The 22996-nt window shown below is 45.3% G+C and overlaps 1 protein-coding gene across 3 annotated transcripts in view; it reads left to right on the top strand.

Moving 5' to 3' along the window:
- UBAC2 (UBA domain containing 2) overlaps window positions 1-22131 on the top strand; it is a 151187-nt gene extending 129056 nt beyond the window's left edge. For all 3 annotated transcript variants that reach the window (XM_067712918.1, XM_067712917.1, XM_067712916.1), the window contains 2 exons: window positions 11793-11915; window positions 20940-22131. In XM_067712918.1, coding sequence (XP_067569019.1) covers window positions 11793-11915; window positions 20940-21047 — 231 coding nt within the window. In that variant the 3' untranslated portion in view covers window positions 21048-22131. The remainder of the gene's footprint in view (window positions 1-11792; window positions 11916-20939) is intronic.
- The last annotated feature ends 865 nt before the right edge of the window (window positions 22132-22996 follow it).

Below are 22996 nucleotides of genomic sequence, written 5' to 3'. Positions count from 1 at the left end.
TTTACTTTCTAATGTGCCTTTGTTTTGTCAACTCAGCTAAGCTCTTCCAGGGCCGTAGGAAATTAGTCATTTCTCTGTGTGTCACAGCGCTCTTTACCTGGCCCCAGTACAGTGCACTGCAAGTAAAAGATAAAGGAATGAAGCCAAGCATACCCATAGTTACACTGTGAGCTGTAGCCGCCAAGGGGCACTCAGAGCAGTCCAGTGCGTTCCAGATGCCCCCTTCTGCGAGGAGTCCCCATCTGCAGTCTCCCAGCAGTGGTCCTTTGAAACTGCTGGTTCCTGTGTTAGAGGGAGAAGGTGCCTCGTGCCCTTAAAGACCATATCAGCCATGTGGTGTGCTCTGCTCTCTGAGCCTCCTTGCGTCATCCCCTCCCACCCTGTCCATCCTGACACTAGGGCCTGTGTTACAACGAGCTGTGAGGTCTTTGCTGAAGAAAATCCCATAGAACTTATCTCAGCAATATGCTTTGCTGTGTATTTGTCCACGATTTAGTCGTTCAGCAGCTATTTCTTATGTACTTGAATATGCCAGGTGGCAGGCAAGGCTGGGCCTGCAGAGAGAAGATGAATAATCTCAGCCTTCATGGGGCTCATTACCTGCTATGAGATTCCTACCAGGGAGCATGTCACTGAAGGGTAATGTACCAAGTGCTGTCCTTGCAAAGGTACAGTGAGATGTGAGGGTACATGAGAGGAGCAGCTCACCCCGGACTCAGGGGAGTAGAGAAGCCTTCTGGGCAGGAGTCGAGAATGTGAGTCCGGAATGGTGAGGAAAACCATTGGAACGGTGAACAGGAGGCTGGCGAGCCCTGGTGAGAAACCTGAATTGCATCCTAAAGCCAGTAGGGACTTGAGTAGTATCAAAGAAGAATACCTACGCTTATCTGAAAAGGCTCTTAATATACTCCGATTTTTTTTCTACCTATATATCTATACGTGGCTAGATTTTTTTATATACTTCAGAAGCCAGAGTAGCGTGTAACAGAATTGACTGCAGAAGCAGATACGAGAATCCAACTATATTTCGTTACGTCACACAAAAGAAGTTTACAAAAATAGAAAATAATGACATTCTTCTCATTAATTATTTTTCTGTTTTGGAAAACGTTTTTTAATAAAAGTATGTTACCAAGTAGTGATTTTTGCGATTGCTATTAATGAAGAAAAAAAGTATTTTAAGATTAATGAAAAGACAACGGGGAACCATTGAAGAGTTTTTAAGTAGATTCTTCATGACATTTTTTTCCTTAAATTCCATATATATGTGTTAGCATACGGTATTTGTCTTTCTCTTTCTGACTTACTTCACTCTGTATGACAGACTCTAGGTCCATCCACCTCTTTACAGATAGCTCAATTTCGTTTCGTTTTATGGCTGAGTAATATTCCATTGTGTATATGTGCCACATCTTCTTTATCCATTCATCTGATGATGGGCACTTAGGTTGTCATGATGAGCTTTGTATCTCAGGATAATCACTCTGAAGCCATGCCCGCCCTTGATGGCCATCTAAAATAGGACAGTGAGAGTCAGGATGGAGAGAAATGGATGGACTCCAAAGGTATTTAGGAGTTATAATTACCAGAGCCTGGTGAGCTGGCTTGTGCTGTGGAAGGACATTGGTGTCATTCCCCAAGACTGGGGACAGAGGAGGAGGTACGGGGTTGACGATGAGTGTTGTTTGGGATGCGCTCCATTTGACATGTCTCTGGAACACCTAAGGGGAAGCATCAGGAGAGTTGGTCGTGTGGCTCTGAGGGGCAGCACCTGGAGGGGGAAAGCGGGTAGGAGTCTCCAGCACATGCAGGGAGACTAAAACCCTGGGGACAGACGTGGAGAGAGAAGAGGAATAATCCTAACAGAACCTTAAGGGACACCAGCGTATAAAGGACATGAACCGGAGAAGGCGTCTCTGAGGGACGCTCAGACCAGACGGCTTGAAAGACCAAGAAAGTGTGATTCCACAGAAGCCAGAGAGAGGTGTCGGGAGGGGCACGGTAGGGCCCAGTGCAGCCAGGGGTCATGGCGGGCGGACAGCGGAGGAGGTACCACTGATCAAGCAGAGGGTGTTACGAGTAACCTGGAAGAAAAAGAAAAAGCAATTTAATGGTTAGGATACCAGACAGGGAGCTTCGAGAAGGCACAGACATTGTCTTAGTTCTCTTTTTAGCTTCATGGCTTCGGGTACTACCAGGTACTTGAGTAGACACACAATAATTCCATTGATTTTTACCTTAACTGATGCACCTGAAACAATCTGGTCTCCTCTGCGTCTCAACTCCATGATAGCCCGTCCCCGGTGTAAATTGCTCACGTTAAATGTACAAGTATTTCCTTAAGGTCTGTGGCAGAACTTCCCGAACACCGTGTCACGGTCACAGATGGCCGGATGAGGTGTTGATCCCCTCAGCCTTTGGGGCAGCTGGGAAGGGCCTGAAGCTGCCAGGCTGATTGCATGCAGCTTTCTCTGTCCTGTGTGTCACACAAATATATCTTTCTGTGTGTGCCATGATGTGGAAAATACTGGACAGCCATGGTCTATAGCAGGGTTAGTAGTTCCTGTATAGGTGCCACCTTGCCTCCTCCGTGCCCAAGGCAGGTATCACTAAGCAGTCATGTCACTGTTTCCTGATGAACCCATACCCTCCCCCAGAATCTTCCCGACATGGTCCGCAGGCAGCCACAGACAGTGCCGTGGAGGCAGCCCCGCCTGCTTTACAGTTCAAAACGTAGCACTCTGATAAAGGGTTCCAGATCACCAAAGATGGAGAATAAAGGATGCATTTTTTTCCCCAGTGACTGACCTTTTAAAAATAAGATGAGGATGCTTTTGGAAAGAATTTTAATTGTCCTAAACCATCACATTCATTGTGCCTGCTCTGTAATCATTCTTTGCTGGGGATTCAGCTCAGGCTGCACTGAGCTGAGAGCTGTGCCGGCCACCTGGGGAGTTTCATGCAAATCTTACCCCCAATGCAGCTCTCCAGGGTGCTATAGGCTAGCTGGGAAGGCAAGAAATACCACTGTAAGATACAATGCAAATATTGGATAGTACTAATAGCTAATGTGTATGTAATAAGGTTTTAGAAGTTTTCAAGCTCTGTTTTAAATGCTTTACGTATATTAACTCATTTATTTCTCATATCCTTATGAGGCGAGCATAGTTATTATTCCCATAATACAGATGAGAAAACTGAGATTCAGAGAAGTTTAAAAAAAAAAAACTGAAGCCTAAGTTCACATAATAAGTGGCAGAGCTGGGATTTGAACCCAGGTATTTTGGCACTGGAGACTGCTCTCGGTCACTCAGCATCCTCTATTTTTCGTTCCTCTGTTATTTCACCTTAGCGTTGCTTTGGCCCTTGAAGTAGGAATAACCCATTCTCAGTCCCCTGTCTTTGAACAGGCTGAAAAAAATGCCTGGTTCTCCTCTGCATTGTTGAAATCATCCTCATCCTCGAAAACTCCGCTAAGCCCCCATCCTCTTTGTAGTTCTACCCCCGAGCTTTGGCCGTGCCCTTTAACTGATGCCTCGTGGCTTCCTTCCTGGTTACAGACCATCTTGCCTGCTTCTGGCTTTTCCCTTTCTGGATGTCATGCCTTCCCCGAGGAGATCAGGAGCTCCATGGGAGCAAGGACCAGAACGTGCACCTTGCTCCTCTCTCCCGTGGGAGCTGCAAGTGCCCCCAGAGGACCCTGGGGGGCTCTTCTGACCAGGCTTCTCGGTATAGACACTGCCTGACCTGATCGTCCCTTCAGAAACCCGCCAAGGCCTTTAGAGGTGGAGTTCTACTCCATGTGACTTCCACTTGATGAACCGTTAACAAACGTTTACTGCTCTCAGTTGGAAAATTAGTTGTTTATTAATTTTCACAAGAAACTTTACTTCATTTGAAGATCTCCTTACAACTAATAACATAAAATGGCTGTTCAAAATGCAAGCTGTTTCCTTCTTCCTCTTTTGAATATGTGGTTACTGCTTTTGAAGAAGACAAAGTGAAGGAAGCGTTTCCTGTTTGCAGAGGCTCAGGCTGAACCTACAGAAAGAGCAGATTAGTGTCAAAACATCCCAGAACCTAGAGCTCCTGTAACTTTCTGCTTTTTAAGCACTTTTTTACTATCACAGCTTGAGGTTTGGTTTTGTTTTGTTTTGCCTACTCTTTCACTCTCCCTTTGAAGAATAAAATGTTACAGAATCAGCCAAAGTTTCATTCCTCTTCCCAGCGTTCCATAGCAGTTGTGTCGTGTCTGATGCTTTTGTATGGTATCCACTGCCGGTGCCTGTTTGTATCTTCGCCACCTGTGAGTATATATCAAGGCTTCTCAGCCTGGACACTGTGGGCATTTTGGTCCAGGCCATCCTTTGTCGCGGGGTCTGTCCTGTGCCTCATAGGATGTTTAGCAGCATCCCTGGCCTCTACTCGCTGAATACCAACAGCACCACCATCATGTCCCCAACCTCCCACCCCCAACCCAAGACAACCAAAAATGCCTCCAGACATTGCCAAATATCCCCTGGGAAGCAGAATCACCACTAATTGCCGTATGTATATGTAAACTGTGTATATGTAAACTATCCGTAAAATAGTTTAAATAGTATACTATTCTAAATATATTTTAATTTATGTAAATGGTATTGTACATCCATATTCTTATACAACTTTCTTTGTTCATTGTATTTTTGAGATTTATCCATTAGATCTAGTTCATTTATTCTAGCTGCACATATATAATAGAACCACTTAATAATTTATTTCCCTCTTTAGGGACAGTTGAATTTTTTACATTTGCTTACTTAATATTATAATCAGTGCTTCACAGAATATCCTCATAAATGCCCCATTAGGCACTCATAGCTCCCTGGAGATGAAATTCCTAGATCAGAACATCCTCAGTTTTACTAGATCTTGACACATTGTCCTCTAAAATGTTTGTGCCCATTTAAACTCTCATCAACAATATATGGAGTTCCTATTTCCTTCACATCATCCGTATCCTTGGTATTGTTAGACGTTTTATTTTTGCCAGTCTTACAGGTATGAAATGACTTATTGCTGTTTTAATTTGCATTTCCTAATGCTAGTGGGGTTGAACATCTTTTCTTATGTTTATTGACTCAGGGTTTCCTCTTCTGTAAATTGTTTATTCATATACATTTATTCATATACGTCCGCTTTTCTCTTGTATTATTTATTTTTTCTCATTGATTCTTTACATATTCTGGATACTGTTTTGTCAGTTATATGTTACAAACATTTTCTCTTAATCTGTACTTTGCCTTCTAGCTTTATTTTTTTAATCATACAAAAGTTCTTGTTTGTAGTAATTGTTAGCAATCCTTTTTTATGATTGATCCTTTATATTTTTGTTTTAGAAATCCTTTCCTATCCCAGCAACATAAAGAATGCCTCTTATTTCTTCTAAAATTTTTAACAGTTTAGCTTTCCAGATTTAAATCTTTAATCTATGGGGTTTATTTTATTTTATTTTATTTTTATATTTAGTCATCTTGGCTGGTTTAATCACATTGTTGTTGTTGTTTATTTTTTGGCTGCACGACGCGGCGTGTGGGATCTTAGTTCCCCGACCAGGGATCGAACCCGCACCCCCTGCATTGGAAGAACGGAGTCGTAGCCACTGGACCGCTGGGGAAGTCCCTGTGGGGTTTATTATAAAATAAATTTGTTTTTGTATACGATATGAAGTAAAGGTCAAATTTTATCTCTTTTTTTAAATTAATTTATTTATTTGGTCATGCCGCACAGCATGTGGGATCCTAGTTCCCCAGGGATCCTAGTTCCCCAATCAGGGATCGAACCCATGCCCCCTGCATTGGAAGTACAGAGTCCCAACCACTGGACCACCAGGGAGGTCCTCTCTTTTTCCATCTCTATAACCATTTGTCCTAGTACTGTTCATTAAGTGGTGTGTCTTTTTCCTGCTGACTTACAATGTTTCCTCCATCATATACCAAGTGCCCATGTTTACTTTTGATTTGTTGACTGTCTCTCCTGTTTCTTTGACCTGTTTACCTATCATGTGCTAATACCGTCCTACTTTCATTCTTGTAGTCTAACAGTAAGTCCTAATAACTAGTAGAAAAAAAAACCCTCCCTTATACTTCTTGAAAATATTCAGGTCTAGTCTTGACCCTTGAGGTTGTCTCGTTCAACCAAAGCGCACATGCGCGTGTGTGTGAATTTTGAATATATACCCATTAGGAATAGGTTTAGCTCCATATGACAGAAAACAAAATCACAGAAACCTAAACAAGGCAGAAGTTTGTCTCGTTTAAAAGAAGTCAGGTTGATAGCCCCGAGCTGGTGGGGCCCCTGCATGAAGTTGCACCCCGAGGCTCCTTTTCTCTGGCTCTTGCCCTGTCCTCAGCCCGCCTGGGCTCCAGGAAGGAGGAGGAAACAATGAGGAAGGGTGCATCCCTCCCTTTAAGATCTCTTCTGGAATGGGGTGGGGGAAGGATGGATTGGGAGTTTGAGATTAGCGGATGCAAACTAATTTTATAAGATGGATAAACAACAAGGTCCTACTGTAGAGCACAGGGAACTATATTCAATATCCTGTAATAAACCATAATGGAAAAGAATATGAAAAAGAATATATATATGTGTAACTGAATCACTTTACTGTACAGCAGAAATTAACACAACATTGTAGATAATTTTTTTTTAATTTAACTCATTTAAAAGAAATAAAAAGAGATCTCTTCTGGAGGTCCCAGGTGCCCTTTTTGCTTGCATACCAATAGCAGAACTGAGTCCTCGTGGGGGAAGCTGAGAAATGTACTAACTGTGCGTCACTCCCCCCAAAAAAAGTCCTATTTTTAAAGGAAAGAGAATGTGGATATTGAAAGTCAACCAGCAGTCTCTGCTACAGCCTGGAATTGGCCGAGTGTGAAAAGATGACAGTATTGAGTCTTCCAGGCAGGAATGTGCTGTCTTTCCACTTATTTAGGTCTTCTGATATCCTTCAATCAAGTTTACCATTTTTCATAGAGATCTTGCAAATTTTTTGTTAGATTTAATTCCTAAGTACCTAATGGTTTTTATTTCTCTTTGTAAATAGGAATTTTTTGCACTTATATTTTCTCAGTGATCACAGGCAAGGAATGTTACTTTTTTTTTTTATTTTGTACTCATTGGTTCTCATTTTCTAGGTAGACAATCATCATGTGTGATGACAGTTTCTCCCTTTCCATCCTTCTGCATTTTCTTTCACAAGTGGTTGGTTTCATCCTCATTATGCCATGACTCATGTTGAATGCAAGTGGTGATAATAGGCATTCTTGTCTCTTCATCAAGTTGTATTAAATTATTTTTATATCTGTTGAATGTGAGCATTTGGTTTTCCTCCTTTAATCTGTTAATGTGTGAATTACATTACTATATTTTCTAAGATTCCTGAGATAAATCCTAATATAGTACATCATAATGGATAAGATGATGATCTTTTTTGAACATTGTTGGATTGAGTTTGCTAATCTTTTATTTAGGATTATTGCATCTTTCCATAAATGAAAAATAGATTGTTTTATAATTCTTCTTTCTCATAATAGCCTTCTCTGACTTTTGGAAACAGCGTTATATGGCCTCAAAAAATTAGGTGGGGAGCTCTTCTTCTTTTCTGTTCTCTAGAACAACTTGTGTAAGATGGCAGGCCCTCAGAATTTTCATAGACTTCACCTGTAGATTTTTGGTGGGTAGATTTTTAAGTATTATTTCAATTACATTAATGGCTAAACATCTAATCAGGTTTTCTATTTCTTTTTGTAACTTTCTATTGAAGTATAACATACAGAAAAGTTAGCATTATATAAAAGTAATCATACAAATGTACTTTTTGGTGTTTATTTTATTTAACATTTTATTTGAGAGATTTAGCCATATTGTTGCATATAATTGTAGTTTGTTCATTTGAACTGCTATATAATACTACATCATGTGAATATACTATAAAGTATCCATTCTACTTAATGGGCATTTGGGTAGTTTCCAGTCTTTGAGGTTTACAAGCAACACTGCTGAGAACGTTCTGGTCCCTGCCCTTGGTGAGCATGTGTTTGCATTTATGTTGTCCAGGAATGGAATTTGCTGAGGCATCCACGTATGTGCAGCTTTAGTCGACGTTCCTGAACAATTTTTAAAACTGATTACCAGGGCTTCCCTGGTGGCGCAGTGGTTGGGAGTCCACCTGCCGATGCAGGGGACACGGGTTCATGCCCTGGTTCGGGAGGATCCCACGTGCCACGGAGCGGTTGGGTCCGTGAGCCATGGCCGCTGAGCCTGTGCGTCTGGAGCCTGTGCTCCGCAACGGGAGAGGCCACAACGGTGAGAGGCCCGCGTACAGGAAAAAAAAACAAAAAACAAAAAACTGATTACCAATTTCTATTCCTTCTTGAGTTTTGGCAAGTTATATTTTTCTAGAAAATTGTCTATTTCATCAAAGTTGTTAGCACAAATAAAGTATTCTTACTTAATATCTGTCATTATGTTCCTTGTGTTATTCCTAATATAATTTGTGCTTCTTTCTCTGTCATTTCACTAAGCATCAGGTTTATTCATTTTATTTGACTTTTTCAACAGTCAGCATTGGGTTTTCATTGATTCCTTCTGTTGTGTCTCTGTTTCCCACTTTATTAACATTTGCTCTGTACTTCATTCTTACCAATTTCTTTAGACCATTGTTACCTTCTCTAACTTCTTAAATTGTATTTAACTGTTTAATTTTCAGTCTTCATTTTCTTTAAGCTCAATATTTTAAAATTACATCAACTACTTAATTATATCCCACAAGCTTTGATTGGTAGTAGTCTCAATTTTATTCACTTTTAGATATCTTCTAACTTCCATTATGATTTTTCATTTTTGATCTCAAATGTGTGCATTTTTGTTTGTTTTATATTAATTATAATTTTGATATTTATTTTTAGTTGCATTGTAGTCAGAGAATATAGTCTGTATAATATTTATGTTTTGGTATTTGCAGATATTTTATATAGGACTTAGTGCACTGTCACTTTTTTAATAAATAATTTACTTATAACAGAAAAGAATGTATATTCTCTAAAAATTGAGTGCAGGCTATAGATGTCCATCTAGACAAACTTGTTATTTATGTTCTATATTGTTATTAATTGTCTGTCTGCTTGATCTATCAGTATATGCTAAAAATTAAATATATGTCTAGATGTTTCCACTTCACTTGTAATTTTGTTAAATTTTACTTTCTGTATTTTGATGCTGTAATGTTATATATAAATAATATCAATGTATTTTAGTGGTTTTATCCCTAATAATGCCTCTTTTGCCCTTGAGGTCTGTTTATTTGACATGAATATAGAAACATCAGTTTGCTTTAATATTTCTTTTTCCATCTCTTTACATCAACTTGTCTATGTCTTTATATTTTCAGTTTGTCTATTGTTGGGTTGGGGGGAATGGGAGAGATTTCAAAACTGACAGTCTCAGCCTTTCAGCTTGCGAGTTTGTCAGTGTATATTTAGTGTGATCATTAATATATTTGAATTTATTTCTACCAGTATCTCTCCAGAACAGTTTTGCATAATATCTCTATTTTTAGTTTCCCTATTTTTTAAAAAAACTATCTTTTTTTATAGTGTCCTATTCTTTTTTTTTAACTCCTTCTGTATCTCAGTCATCTTAAAACTTCTAATTTTATAGCTTTTCTCAGAATGTTGTAAATTTGCGTCCTTGGGGATCTAATCCTCCTGTTTATTGTACACACTGACTCCTGCTCATGATGGGTGTTTTCCTCATGGGTTTTGTAGTTTGGGGTCCGAGTCTTCCCCCACTGGAGCTGTATCTGTGAATCCCATCTAATTCATCTAATTCCAGGATGAGAGAGTGTCTCTCCAGAATAACTTTAGATTTGCCTCTGCTTGGCTCCTTGGGTGTATCCATCTCCAATCCCAGAACGAATTTTATGTACTTTTCGATGGGTTCTTAGAGCAGATATGTGGTGTAACTTGAACCCCAAATTTCCCTGCAGTTCTCACCTCTCAGGCAGACCGAGATTTCTGCTCCCTCCCTCAGGAAAATCTGCTCTTTGGTTGGTTTTTTTCTCATCCTCTCTCACTGGGGGTGCTGCCATTTGAGGTTGTGCCTTTAAGGAGGTAATGAGCTTAAAGTCACTGCCTCTTTCAGACCCAAGGCCTCCTCTCCTGAACCCAAATAGGTGATAAAACCCAAGTAGCGGGCTTCCCTGGTGGCGCAGTGGTTGAGAGTCCGCCTGCCGATGCAGGGGACGCAGGTTCGTGCCCCAGTCCGGGAGGATCCCACATGCCGCGGAGCGGCTGGGCCCGTGAGCCATGGCCGCTGAGCCTGCGCGTCCGGAGCCTGTGCTCCGCAACGGGAGAGGCCACAACGGTGAGAGGCCCGCGTACCGCAAAAAAAAAAAAAAAAACACCCAAGTAGCTCTGGACTAGCAGGATGTGCTCCCCCTCTCACCATATCCTCTCTTCTTTACTGCCCTGGTTTTCCAGAGCTTGTTTCTGGCACCTTGGGGCCTCCATCTTCCCTTTATGTTCAGCTATGCATATGAAATATTTTTAAATTTTATCTAGCATGTTTAGGTATTATAATTTTCCTGTATTATAATAGGAAAAATCTTAGGTTTTCTTAGTCTCTAAATCTTCCAGAACTAGAAGACCTCCAGAAACAGATTTAAGTTGATAAATTTAAAAGGTGGCATATAGGTAAAAAAGTCAAGTTTGTTTTTTTTGTTTTTTTTTTTTTAATTTATTTATTTATGGCTGTGTTGGGTCTTCGCTTCTGTGCAAGGGCTTTCTCTAGTTACGGCAAGCGGGGGCCACTCTTCATCGCGGTGCGCGGGCCTCTCACTATCGCGGCCTCTCTTGTTGCGGAGCACAGGCTCCAGATGCGCAGGCTCAGTAGTTGTGGCTCACGGGCCTAGTTGCTCCGCGGCATGTGGGATCTTCCCGAACCAGGGCTCGAACCCGTGTCCCCTGCATTGGCAGGCAGATTCTCAACCACTGCGCCACCAGGGAAGCCCAAAAGTCAAGTTTTTAAAAGCATCATGCAGTGCTTTTAAAAAGCGGTGCATGCGGTGGAGGAGGCTGCCTGTCTAGCCACATAGTGGCTTTTTTTCATTGATGACATAGAAAAGGCAAGAAATGACATCGCCACCAATGTGAAGTTATCCATAAAGCCACACAGAGGACAGGTGTGAACCTCTTGTCCCTGTGTGTGAGGTTTACCTTCACATTCCCGAGCCTGTCCCCCAACCTGGGTTTTATCTCCACCTGCAGTCTCTCTCCGTGGACCTTGCTCAGAATTTACTCAAATTTTTAAAAAGAACAAGAACAGGGAGAAGAGGAGCTGGAGGAGAAAGGGGGAGAAGCACCATCTTAAAGAGCTGCTGAAGGAAGCTCCAGGTTTCTGGTTGCCAGCCCTGAATTAGCCTCCACTCGCGTCTTCCCGAGTCCAGTGGAGTTGGGACAGTGTCGGTGGGGACACCACGGGGCTGAGGTTAGGAGTGACTGCATGTGTCTTCCACTGCCTTCTGGAGTCAAATTGCACAGATCCCTGGCAGTACCTGCTACCTTCTTTGCTCTCTGTGCACCTACTGCAGGCTGCCGATTTTAGCCTGTTGATTCAGCTTGCACACAGCAGGTCCGTCGGACATTTTATTTCCAGTCTGCAGCTGTGACTGCATTGCAGGAGAAAGCTCCTTAGTGCGTTACCATGTTTCTGCTCCTCCCCTGTCTGATCGCTGTGCATTGATCTCTTTTTAGGGAGGAATGATCAACTGGAACCGTCTTTTCCCTCCTCTACGTCAGCGACGAAACGTAAACTATCAGGATGGTCGGCAGTCTGAGCAACAAGCGTCCCCTCCTCTAGAGGTTTCGGAGGAGCAGGTAATCAGTAACACCTGGTACTTACCCTAAACCCATGCTTCACACTCCAAGCAGTTTTGGTGAACGAGACTTGAAAGAAATCAAGCATATAAGTACAAAGATTTTGGTATCAGGTAAACCACCTGGTATCAGGTAAACCAGTGATAGATACTTGGGCCCTTTATTGGCTACTGTGGTTCTTATGAGTTTGAGGAAGGCATAATTTGAAAAAAAAATGCATTGTGATCGCTTATTTTTAAATCTGTGATATTTCATGTTTACTGAAGTTGGTTCACTACACAGGCTGGGAGAGAAGGAGGCAGAAGGACAGGGAGCTTCTCTGTTTGTATGGTTTTCACTTAGGAACCAAGTTAATGTTTTACATACTGAAAAAGCAAATCAGCAATGGGGACAATCATAAAGCTAAAAAGAAACTGAAATAAATGTTCCAGCTGTATCTTAAGTGAATAATATAATCAAAAGGGAGAGGGAAAATTAATTTCGGTAACTTTTGAACATAATATGCCCTCTTAGAAAAAAGAAAAGAACTGCAAACCTCAAACTCTTCATGGGTTTATCTTTCATGGTGGTATGAGTACAGCAATTCTGAAATTATATTGTATGTATTGTAGATTAGAGGAAACGAGGAAATAGGTTGATCTAAAGGGACAGGATGTATGCAGCTTAATCTCAGGTGGCTCAGGAAAAATAAATGGGAGTGTGTGTCTGTGTGTGTGTGTGTGTGTGTAGACAGAAAGCAACTGTGGCAAAGTAATAATTGGTGAATGTGGATGAAGAGTAATGGGTTCTTTGTGCTCTTCTTGAAATTTTTCTAGAAGTTTGTAATTATTTCACACTGGAAAGGTTCTGAAAACCTAAGCTAGTAGGTTGAGAGCACTTCAGTAACAACCCTTTTAAATTTCATACTGCAAATGTTGCTTTCTTCTCATAAAAGCAAATCAAGGTCAGTGTTTCATAGCGAGTGACCCCACGCACTTTCCCCATCCCCTGTTCCCAGAGCCAACAAAAGCCAGTCCGACCCAAGGCACTCGGTCTCTGTGGCAAAGCTGTATGTATCCTGACTTTTTCTGGAACTCAGGAGGGGCTTCTGGGCAGGGCCCCCACTGGCACCTCTGGGTTAGGCCACCACAAGTGAGAGAAACCAATGGAATATGCCTGACGAGCTGACCCAACCCCTCACCCTTAACTTCTCAGCTCAGACTCATCCTTTGAGCAGCTCGTTAGGGTTGAGAGATGGATTAAGGAGCCTATAGTTCTCTTCCACCTCCATTAGTGAATTTCCAAAAAACTGTTAGCCCCACGATTAAAAAATAAAGCCGAGTAACTCAGCATTTGTAAGGCATTTATAATAACAGATTAAAAAATAAACTAATACTCTCAAATTCAGGTGAAAAGAAAGTTCTGTTATATTACTGTTTCCTTGATAGAACCCAGGTCACATCCCTCACAACAGAGCAGCCGTTGATGATAGAAAGTATTTAAAGGTGAAATAGTTCTTAGTTTTGACACTTGAGGGAAAAAAACTGTCAAAAAATGATAACAAGGTGAATGTGTGTAACTGAAGTCTTTAGGGTTGTTTTTTTTTTTTAATGAATCATTCTCCTTGATCCTCCCAGAATGACGAGAGCGAGGTTAACACGATGTCGGTATCAGTTCTAAATATCATTTACTTCTTCTTGGCTCTGTTATGAAAAGACGTAAATACGTGAGAGGTTGTTTTTAACATGCTTCCTTATTCATTGACTTTTCTAGATCTTGTCTTTTCTATTTCTTGATTATCCCGAAATGGCCTTACAGACTGCCCCGCATTAAGACACGGAGGTCCCCCTCAACATTATCTCTGTAGACCCTCAGTAGTTTTTGTGGTAGGTGCTCAAGAGACTGTAAAAGAGAAGAAGGATGTTGTTCTTAGCTCAAGACATTTACAGTAACGTTTACAAGTGTATAGTTACATATGATCTCTTGGTTAGTTGGAGGCTAGACACTGTCTAAAATATTATTTGGGGCTTCCCTGGTGGCACAGTGGTTGGGAATCCGCCTGCCAATGCAGGGGACGCGGGTTCGGGCCCTGGTCCGGGAGGATCCCACGTACCATAGAGCAGCTGGGCCCGTTCGCCACAACTGCTGAGGCTGCGCTCTGGAGCCCATACTCCACGGTGGGAGGGGCCCCCCCAGGGAGAGGCCCCGCGCACCACGACAAGGGGTGACCCCCGCTCATGGCAACTGGAGAAAGCCCACACACGGCGACGAGGACCCAATGCGGGCAAAAATACTTAAGTAAATAAATTTATTTTTTAAAAAAATTATTTGTTAGTAACATTAAGATAGTTTGAATTAACAAAACCTTTTTATGCTTAATTTTTCAATTAGATGTGCTGTACTTTATTTAAACATCAGTCATGTGATTTAAATGCATTTAAGAAACTTAGTAATTTTCTAAACCAAGGAAAAGAGAAGTGATTATTTGAGTTTTTTCTGATGTGAGCAAATACTTCAGGAATTTTAGTGAGAGTTATTAAAGATAGGAAATGTAGTCCATCTATTTTGAAAACAAAGAATATTATAAGAAAGAATGTGCATCCCCCATTAAGTCTAGTAAGACTCTAACATATGGCCATAGAAATGTTTGCCACCTTTTCTACTATTGCTATTAAGTTTCTGGATTTTTAGTTCTTCACGATCCACTCCTACTATTTTTCAACAAGCACCTTTGCCAGTTCATCACCCCTTGCAGATGCCACCCCAAACCCTACTAGTATCTTAAAAATAAGTGTATGCATTACTGCGTTTCTGTCTCTTTTTATCTTTTTCTTCTTAACCAAGGATTTTCATATTACACCCATACGCAAAATTAACAAATAATGAAATTTTGTCATATTGGCCTCATTTTTTTTTGTTTTAAATCAAAAGGGAAAAAAGCTTCCCAAGTTTGTCTCTCTTAAGCCCTCCCCAAGCTTAGAAGGTGTCCCTTCGGTTTATGCTTAATGGGACGCACAGGTGAAATCGGAAAGGGAAGTTAAACAGGACTAACTGAGCCAATGCTGGCATTTAACGAAAGGAGGACAAACATGGATTTCACAAATGTTGACTTCCTCACTTCCAGCCACGTCTTTCCTTCCTTGTAGTCAGCCAGCAGTTATCAGCTGTCCGCTCTGCCCAGTCTAACTACTGGGCTAGGTTCTTGAACTACGGAGATAGGTAAGGCAAGCAATTCCTGCCTGCACGTGATGCAGAGCCCAGCGTGGAGCCTGGCTCAGGGGCAGCTCTTGCCAACTGTGAGCAAATCTTCCGATGCTGCTGAAGGATTGCCAGTGTGGGAGGGTGGGGGGCAGTGCTCTTTGTAAAGATGTGGCCTGGTGAAAAGCACATCAGATCTGGGGAAGCACAGGTGGGTGAGGCTGGAGCGGAGAGTGACTGCCGGGGCAGGGGCTTCACGTGGGGAAGAAGTAGGGAGGCTTCCCAGCGGTCCTCAGCGGGGCATGGACCTCTGCTTCCGTGCTATAGGCATTAAGGAACAATACAGGATTTTAAACAGGGAATCCCAGTGTTGGATTTCCCTGGAGGATGGACTCGATGTGGAAGAAGGGGCATGTTATGCTCATAACCACGTATGCAATGTCTTCCATCCCTGCCCAGGGAACATGTTACAGTGCAGGTGCTTATGAGACTCTTGCCCACTCGAGATATGGTACCACTTCGTACGTTTATAATACGTGAGACCCGTCGTGTGGATTCCATTCATGTCCTCTGAAATATCCGTCGGCCCAAGAGAGATGGCACACAGACCCTCGCAGTCATAGCGGATAAGTAGTGAAATGTATTCAGTATGAGAGAATCTGAATCTCGGTGAGTCTCTCTCCTCATCTCTGGAGTCCTCACCACTGCCTCTGAGAAACCTGTCTAAACTCCAAAATGCTCACCTTATGAAAACTTAGTGCTTCTGCTCTGAGTATCTGGACCACAGTGAGTTGGGTGTTGGTATAGAGACGCCCATGTCATCTGGTTCCCTGGCGGACGGTGAGCTCCATGAGGGCCAGTAGCATCTCTTCCGCATTTCCCTCCTGGCACAGAGCCTGACACACAGCAGGTGCCCCAGTGGCGGTTAGAGCAGGGCTGAACGTGAAGGTGTGGTTGGAGGGCTTCTTTTTCAAAAGAACAATTTTTTTCACTTAAAAATATGTTAGAGGTTGGTCCTTCATCAGACCTTTCCACCTCTAATCTCTAGTGCTAGTGTTAGAACATGTTATCCATTAGAATGAAATATTGAGTGGCAGTCAAATAAACCAACTTTCAGGGGTGCCTAATTCTGCTGAGTCCTGAAAGATGCAAGCAAACGAGCCCCCCCAGCCTGTAGCCAGGGCCTTCTCAGGACTAAACCCTGAAGCAAGCAGGAGAGTACAAAGATGAGGGGCCGCTGAGCCACCTGCGGCCGGGCGGGAGCATAAGATAAGCAGGTCCAGTCCACTCAGCCAGCCGTGGGATCACAGGGGTTCAGCAGTTCCAAGGAGGAGAGAGGGGGTCAGCTGATAGGGAATGAGAGTGGCACTGACCCACAGGGCTCTGGCATTGAGCTTGCCCTGACTGGTGACAAATGACAGCTATAATGAGGGCAGGGAAGGGCAAGCCTACCTCCCAGGGCCTCTCTGGGGTCACTCCTCCCGGCAGGGTGCGCACATGGCCTGGGAAGCGGCCAGCCACCATGGGCAGCCCACAGGGGCCTGGTCGGGACTACCTTTCAGGTGGGCGTTGTTTTCTGCAAGAGTCAGAATTGGGGAAGTAAGAACCCCAAAAACGATTTGTTTCTGACACCCTTAGCTAAAGGGAAGTTAAAGAAAACCACAGTCTTTGAACAAAACAAGCAAAGGAGTGTTTCAAACTGAGAGGAATTGCTATAAATCTCATTGGAATGAATGTCCTACTTCACTTGTGTCAAAGAGTAGCAGAGTGTTAAAGTGGGGTTTTATTCATTTTCTTGAGTAAGAATTACCTTGAGGTAGTAGGGGCACAAGTTCCAACCACGGAGGACCACGACGGTGATTCTCGGTGTCCACCACAGGGGCTGCAGCTCTCTGCTGCGGCCCTTACCATCCTGGCCGTGCGCTGCTGAGCCCCCGAGGAAGGGCAGCAGTGGGAGGGAGGCACAGCCCCCTGCCTGGCTGCGGCCGCCCCAGCCAGTGCTGTCCTCTGCAGGATGACCGTCGGAACCCCTCTCTCTGTCCTTCTGGTTTTCTGACTGTTATCCTCATACCCACGCCCGAGCGTGCCATTTCAGTTTTGTAGATGTTTACAGTTTTGGACACTAAAGGAAACTTACAGATGCCCTTTCTTCCTGTGCTTGTTCAGTTTTTAAATAGCGTTAACGCTGTTTCTACTTTGTGAGCTTTCTCATCTGGTCAAAGTACCGGGTCATCCAGCAGTGAAAATCCTCTGATCACACTCGTCTTCTCACCCCTGAAGAAATGCAAAAGGTTCCAAAGCCAGCTTTAGGCAAAGGGCTGTGATGGCCACTCAGCCACTGCCTGCACAGGACAGCAAACATCCTTTTCAGCGGAGACCTGAGAAAAACCCAGCTCAGCTGTCAAAGCCAGTGACGGCACGTGTGGTTGTGTTTCTGAGGAGAGAATGAACCCGGAGGAAGCCTTGTGTGCAGAGAACGCGTTTCTCCTCACACCAGACATCAGCCCTCGGGGGCGGCCCGGCCAGAGCTTTTCCCTCAGGGCCGCAGTGCCACGGCTGCTCTGCTCTGTGTGTGCAGCAACCTGTGCTCAGCATCTCCTGGATTTTGGACCAGACTCGGGAGTCGGTGGAGAGAGAACTCCAGTACAGTTGGAAGCTGTGGCCGGCAGCCCCGCCCGGTACCAGCGCCGGGGCGAGGCTCACACGGCATCAGCTCCAGGTTATGAATCGTGAATTGCCATACAGGTGGATTTGCTCCTCTCGGCTGGGTGCAAAGGAGCAGCCAGGCGTTAGCTACGCTTGAAGTACTAGAGGTGACAGAGGTGACAGCGAGTGTAGCATTTGCCACACTGTTCACCGTCACTGAGAGCGGCCACATCGTTGGCCCGTGGCATCATGTCCGTGGGTGACAGAGACAAGGCAGGCAGAGCTGCCCACCCCCTCACTGGCCACGTTCACTCCACTAAAGATAGTGGTCCTTAACCGGAAGTGACTGGAATAAGCATTGTAAAAGGTCATTTCCATCCAGGAGTGTATGAAATAGCCTGGCCACAGTATCCAGACCAGTGAGGTGGTCTCTCCCTGTTGACGCACATCCAGCGGGTCCCCGAGTGCCACTCAGTGTGAAATGACCCCAAGGAAAGGCAAGAGTGTGGATTCTGATCATTGAACGGCAAAACTCATGCGTCACGTGTGGCAGAAGCCTGAAATAGATTATCGAGGAGATACTTGTGAGAGGTAAAGAGCCTTGTGGTCTGAAGGCACCAAACTGATCCTGTTGACACAGGATGCCACCAAGACATGTGCACTTCTTGCCGCGTTGGGAGAAGTGGTAGTGACATTGCGACAGATAATAATACGAAGTTTGAAACTGGTTAAAATTCAAGAAACCTGTTGATGAGCCGTTGGATGGAAAGGGGAGGGCTGGTGAGTGCTGGGCCCTGCCTTTGCCCTCGAATGCTTGGCATTTTAACTTGAGTGACGTGAGTTGTAGAGCTTAGCAAGTGTGCTAATCAGATGTGGGGATGATAGAGTTCGAGGGAGCTAGCACAGGAAACAACAGAATTTAAGCTGACAGTAGTTTTGGTTGGCTAGAAAACGATCAGAGGAAGTTCGACAGAGATGCTCCCAGTCCCTGGAAGAACAGATACAAACGTACTCGGAGGCCCAGCCTGAGCGCATTTCACTCAGGGTTTATAGCAGGCCTGCTAACTCACCACCCCAGGATGCTGTAGCTACACACTCGGGACATGTGTACACGCACACACGTGCACGCACACCCACTGTGCCAAGGGCTGGGGTGGCACCGTCTAACCGCCCTCTGCCCTGGGCAGACCACGCCAGCAGTACCATATTCTGCAGCAGCACGAATGGACGAGCGCTGGAAGGGGAGGGGCAGGCTGGAAAGTGCTGGATTCTGAAACACAGGGATGAACGAAGGCAGCCAGGGCCCTTACAGTATGGTGGTAAGGAGAAGCTGTCGGCCCTAAGTCACAGCTGGGAGGAGCACAGGACAGCGGTCAGTGGGACCACGAGACCCCTACTCTGGGTTTCTCCTCGGCTGGGAAACGTGGGAAAGGGCCACAGGCCGCGAGATCAGTGGATAAAGACGAGTTAACCAGGCCAAGGGCAAAGGGGAGAGCCTCCCAGCAGAGGACACACCGGCAGCAAAGGTGGGAGACACGGAGCCACACAGCCTGGGACGGACCAGGAGCTGCGTGCCTGCAGAGGTGGGGAGGCCACTTGAGCGCCTCGTGCAGAGAAGGGAATGGGGCTGTTTCCTGTGGCTTCAAAAGACAAATTAGGGCCTTTGAAGTCCCACGGGCGGTAACTAGTTAGACTCAGATTCGGCTCCCTTGAGGAAGAGCTTTGCATCCCGGCCAGTGCGTGAAGAAGTGTTCCTGAGACTCCCGAAAGGGCCACTTTTTCCCAGAGCGGGAGATGGAAGCAGGGATCCCTGCCGTTCTGCCCACGCCAGCAGTCAGTCGGTCCATTACCCCCGGAAGTTGAGCTGGAAGTCAGCCGTCTCCTCCCCCAGGCCGGCCCTTAGGAGGCGTGTGTGGAGGTGGAGAACTGGAATGAGGTTCCTTGGAGGGAGGACCCTCGCTGTGTGCTTTTTTTTAATCCTAGTCTCAACGATCCACTGATGAGGGATCAGAGCGTCAGTTTCAAAAAACACCAGCTAGAACCCCAGCTTCTGAAAAGTGGGCCGAGTCTCCTCCCAACCGGTTAGCCTCTCCCTAAGGCCCCCTGAGGGACAAGGAGTCTGGGGTCTCAGTCACCCCTGCGGCCACCCGCTTGACCCACCTGCCCTCGCCCTCCCACGCACACCCCCCTCAGCTGGGGGGAAGGAGAGGCAGCGGGGCTCTGACCACTGGGGAGCCCCAGGGCATCGCGTTCTACCGGAAGGAAGGTGAAGTGGTGACTAAGTCCCCAGCCCCTTGTCAACTCACACCTCCTGGAAATCTCAACATTTGTAAGAGTATCACTTTTCACTATATATTATTGCAAATGTAGTATATTTCAAAATAAGTAAAAACAAAAAACACCACCACCTGCGGCTAGTCCAGGGTCATAAATGTTTTTATAATACATTTTAAAGTGGGAAAACAGGTTACGAATACACTGTAGTAACGCTGCCTGTTTTGACCTTGGAGACTGCCTGTATGTAAAAGTACAGGAAACCTCTACGTTCACAGACTCGGGATTTGTGGTCTTAAAGATGGAGGCCTCGGCCTCCCTGCCCTCGGTGGCTTTAGCTGCCTCCTCCACGCTGTTCTGCCCAGGCTTCGCCCCCTCTGCGCAGCTGCTGCCCGCAGGCCGGCGGGGACTCCGGGGACGCTGCACCTGCCGTGAGACGCCGGGGGTGGGGTTGGGGGCGGGCTCCCCAAGGCCGTGCTCTGCCTGAGCCAACAGGAACGCAAAGGCGCGTGCACCCTCGGAGCCCGCCAGCCTCAGGACGCCTGCAGCTTGGATACGCTCTTCCTCGGGAGTCAACTTCGACCCTGAAGGAGTGTGGCTGGTGCAGACCTGCTTCCCAGGCCCCGCGCCACAGCTCGGCCGCCCCCTGGCAGGTCACTGACCCTCAGAAGCCCCCTTCCTCGTCTCTAAAGTGAGGACTCAGTGAGGAAACGCGTATTTATCGGCTGTATATAGTGAGCACCGTGAAAGGTGAGCCGGTTGTAATTTTATAAGCTTCAGATTCCACACTAAAATGAAAACCGGTTGTGTTGTTGTTGCTGTTTAACCTGTCCTACAGAACTCACACGAGGAACATTTGGGGGCTGGTGGGTCAGTGGTAGTGTCGTCAGCCTCATCAGGCTTTTCTGGCTTTGTTTCTGTTTTCAGGTTGCCCGGCTCATGGAGATGGGATTTTCCAGAGGTGACGCTTTGGAAGCCCTGAGAGCTTCAAATAATGACCTTAACGTGGCCACCAACTTCCTGCTGCAGCACTGACGGTCCCAGCGGACAGCACAGGGGCCGGCAGGCTGCTGACCACAGCAGTGCCGTCCTGCTACCGGCTCAGCCCCAGGACCTGGCACTCTCTGGCGAGATGTCCTCCCTGTCCTCCTGAGCAAAGGGTGGTCCCCGCTGCTCCCTCCCTTAATTCCAAGATCATTACCATTAAGTATCCAAGATAAGTTTGCCACGAAGGAAGCATGTATTTTCTATCTTTATTTTTTTATGGAGTATTTTCCTTGGTTTGGAGAATTCATCTCCCATTCCTACTGTGTTTAAAATGCATTAAAATTACAGATTTCTGCAAGCAGTTGAACAGCACTCCAGATGGGAAATTACTGCTCTTGTCATATTCTTTTTACTATAATGCATCTTCCTACATTATATCTGATCATACGCGCCGGAAAGGGGACTGGTACTCAGAAAGGACCTGTCAAATTTTCTTTATGGACTTTTTTCATTGCTTTTTTTTTTTCCCCCTCAAATTTGCTTTCAAACCCGGGTGGCAGTTCAGGGTCCCCCCTCCCTAGGGATGAGCAGTTCATATCTGCCACACGCAGAGTTGGCCAGACCCGGCCAATGAAGGAGAGACGGGGAACTGAACCCTCTTCCACCTGTTCCAGCCCACTCCAGTCTAGGGGATTTTTCCCAACTACTCCCTGCTTCCATTAAAAAATAATAATCAGGTACCGATTCGAGGTTCTGGAATACTCCATGAAACTTAACTGGAGTTAATTTTGCTTAGAATATGCACAGTTAGCCACTCAGGCTAGGAGTAAAAATGGGACAAAGAGAAGAGTGGGCTCACTGGAGCAGTACGGGGCGTCCTAGCTGCAGGGCCAGCCCCTCTGGAGGCAGGTTCCGCCTGGCCCTGGGGTGATCGGATATCAGCCTGAGGCAGGGTAGACTGACCCCACCGTGGGGAGGAGGGGGTGGCCGGAGCAGATGAGCCTGAAAAGATCTAAAGCAAGATTTAAGGAAACTTGCAACTATTGTGTTCTGCAAAGCCAGCAGAAGGGTTGCAAACTGATGCAAATTTAGACATGCGTGGTACTTACAATAAAGTTTTTAATGTGTTTTACTTTTTGGTGTTTCTTTATTAGACTTACCTAAATAAAACTTTGTTCTAGTCTGTACTATTCTTTACTATCCAAACAAAAAAAAATGTTTTTTTTATCAGACTGCTCATCTTTCTTCAGAAGATTTGGGTGCTTTCTTTGAAGCGAGAGGAGTCCTTTGATTCCTTTAAGTAGGACTGGCCCTGTGAGGCCCCATTCTGAGGCTTGTTGGGGCCGTCAGGCTGCTCAGAATAGGGCTGAGGTGAGTTTCTGGGAGCCTAGCTGGTCCCAAGCACAGGCCCTGACTTGATCTGAGTGTCCCCATCTCAGGTGTAAGTACAGTTGACAGTGATGGGACGTCCTTGACCACGGTCACTGGCAGGGCATGACTAGAGGGCCAAAGAGTGCGGATTTGTGTATGACCTCTGCAGCAAATCTAAACCCACCCTCTGGGCTTCCAGTGCAAAAAAGAGCGACCGTATCCAAAAATACACCATCTCCTGAGTTCCTTCTCACCTCCAGAGAGCGCCTAGTGAAGCGAAATCAAACCGGAGGCAAAATTCTCACTCGAGACTTTTCACTGCTTCTCTCTCAGAGGATGGGGAGCAGAGAGAGCCCGCTGTTGGGATCACAGGGTGAGGTGCAAAGAGGATTCACCACCCCAAGTTCTTGTTTGTTTTCTTGTCAGGATTCCCTCCTAAATGAGAGAGCCTTGTCCAGCTGAAAAGAGCCTCGGTGACCCTCGACTTCAGTCCTTTACTAGAAATCGAGGTCCGTATAGGTGGCGTGACCATTGGACATGCACCGACGGTGGCAGAGCCAGGACCCCTCAGGTTTGGCTTCTTTCAATCTCTTCCAGTTCCCTGCGGCTGCCAAGGTCTCACCTTC

Source organism: Pseudorca crassidens, chromosome 18 (assembly GCF_039906515.1).
Source record: "Pseudorca crassidens isolate mPseCra1 chromosome 18, mPseCra1.hap1, whole genome shotgun sequence".
Taxonomy (NCBI): Eukaryota; Metazoa; Chordata; class Mammalia; order Artiodactyla; family Delphinidae; genus Pseudorca; species Pseudorca crassidens.
Note: the sequence above shows the minus strand (reverse complement) of the source record. Positions and strands in the feature narration are given on the sequence as shown.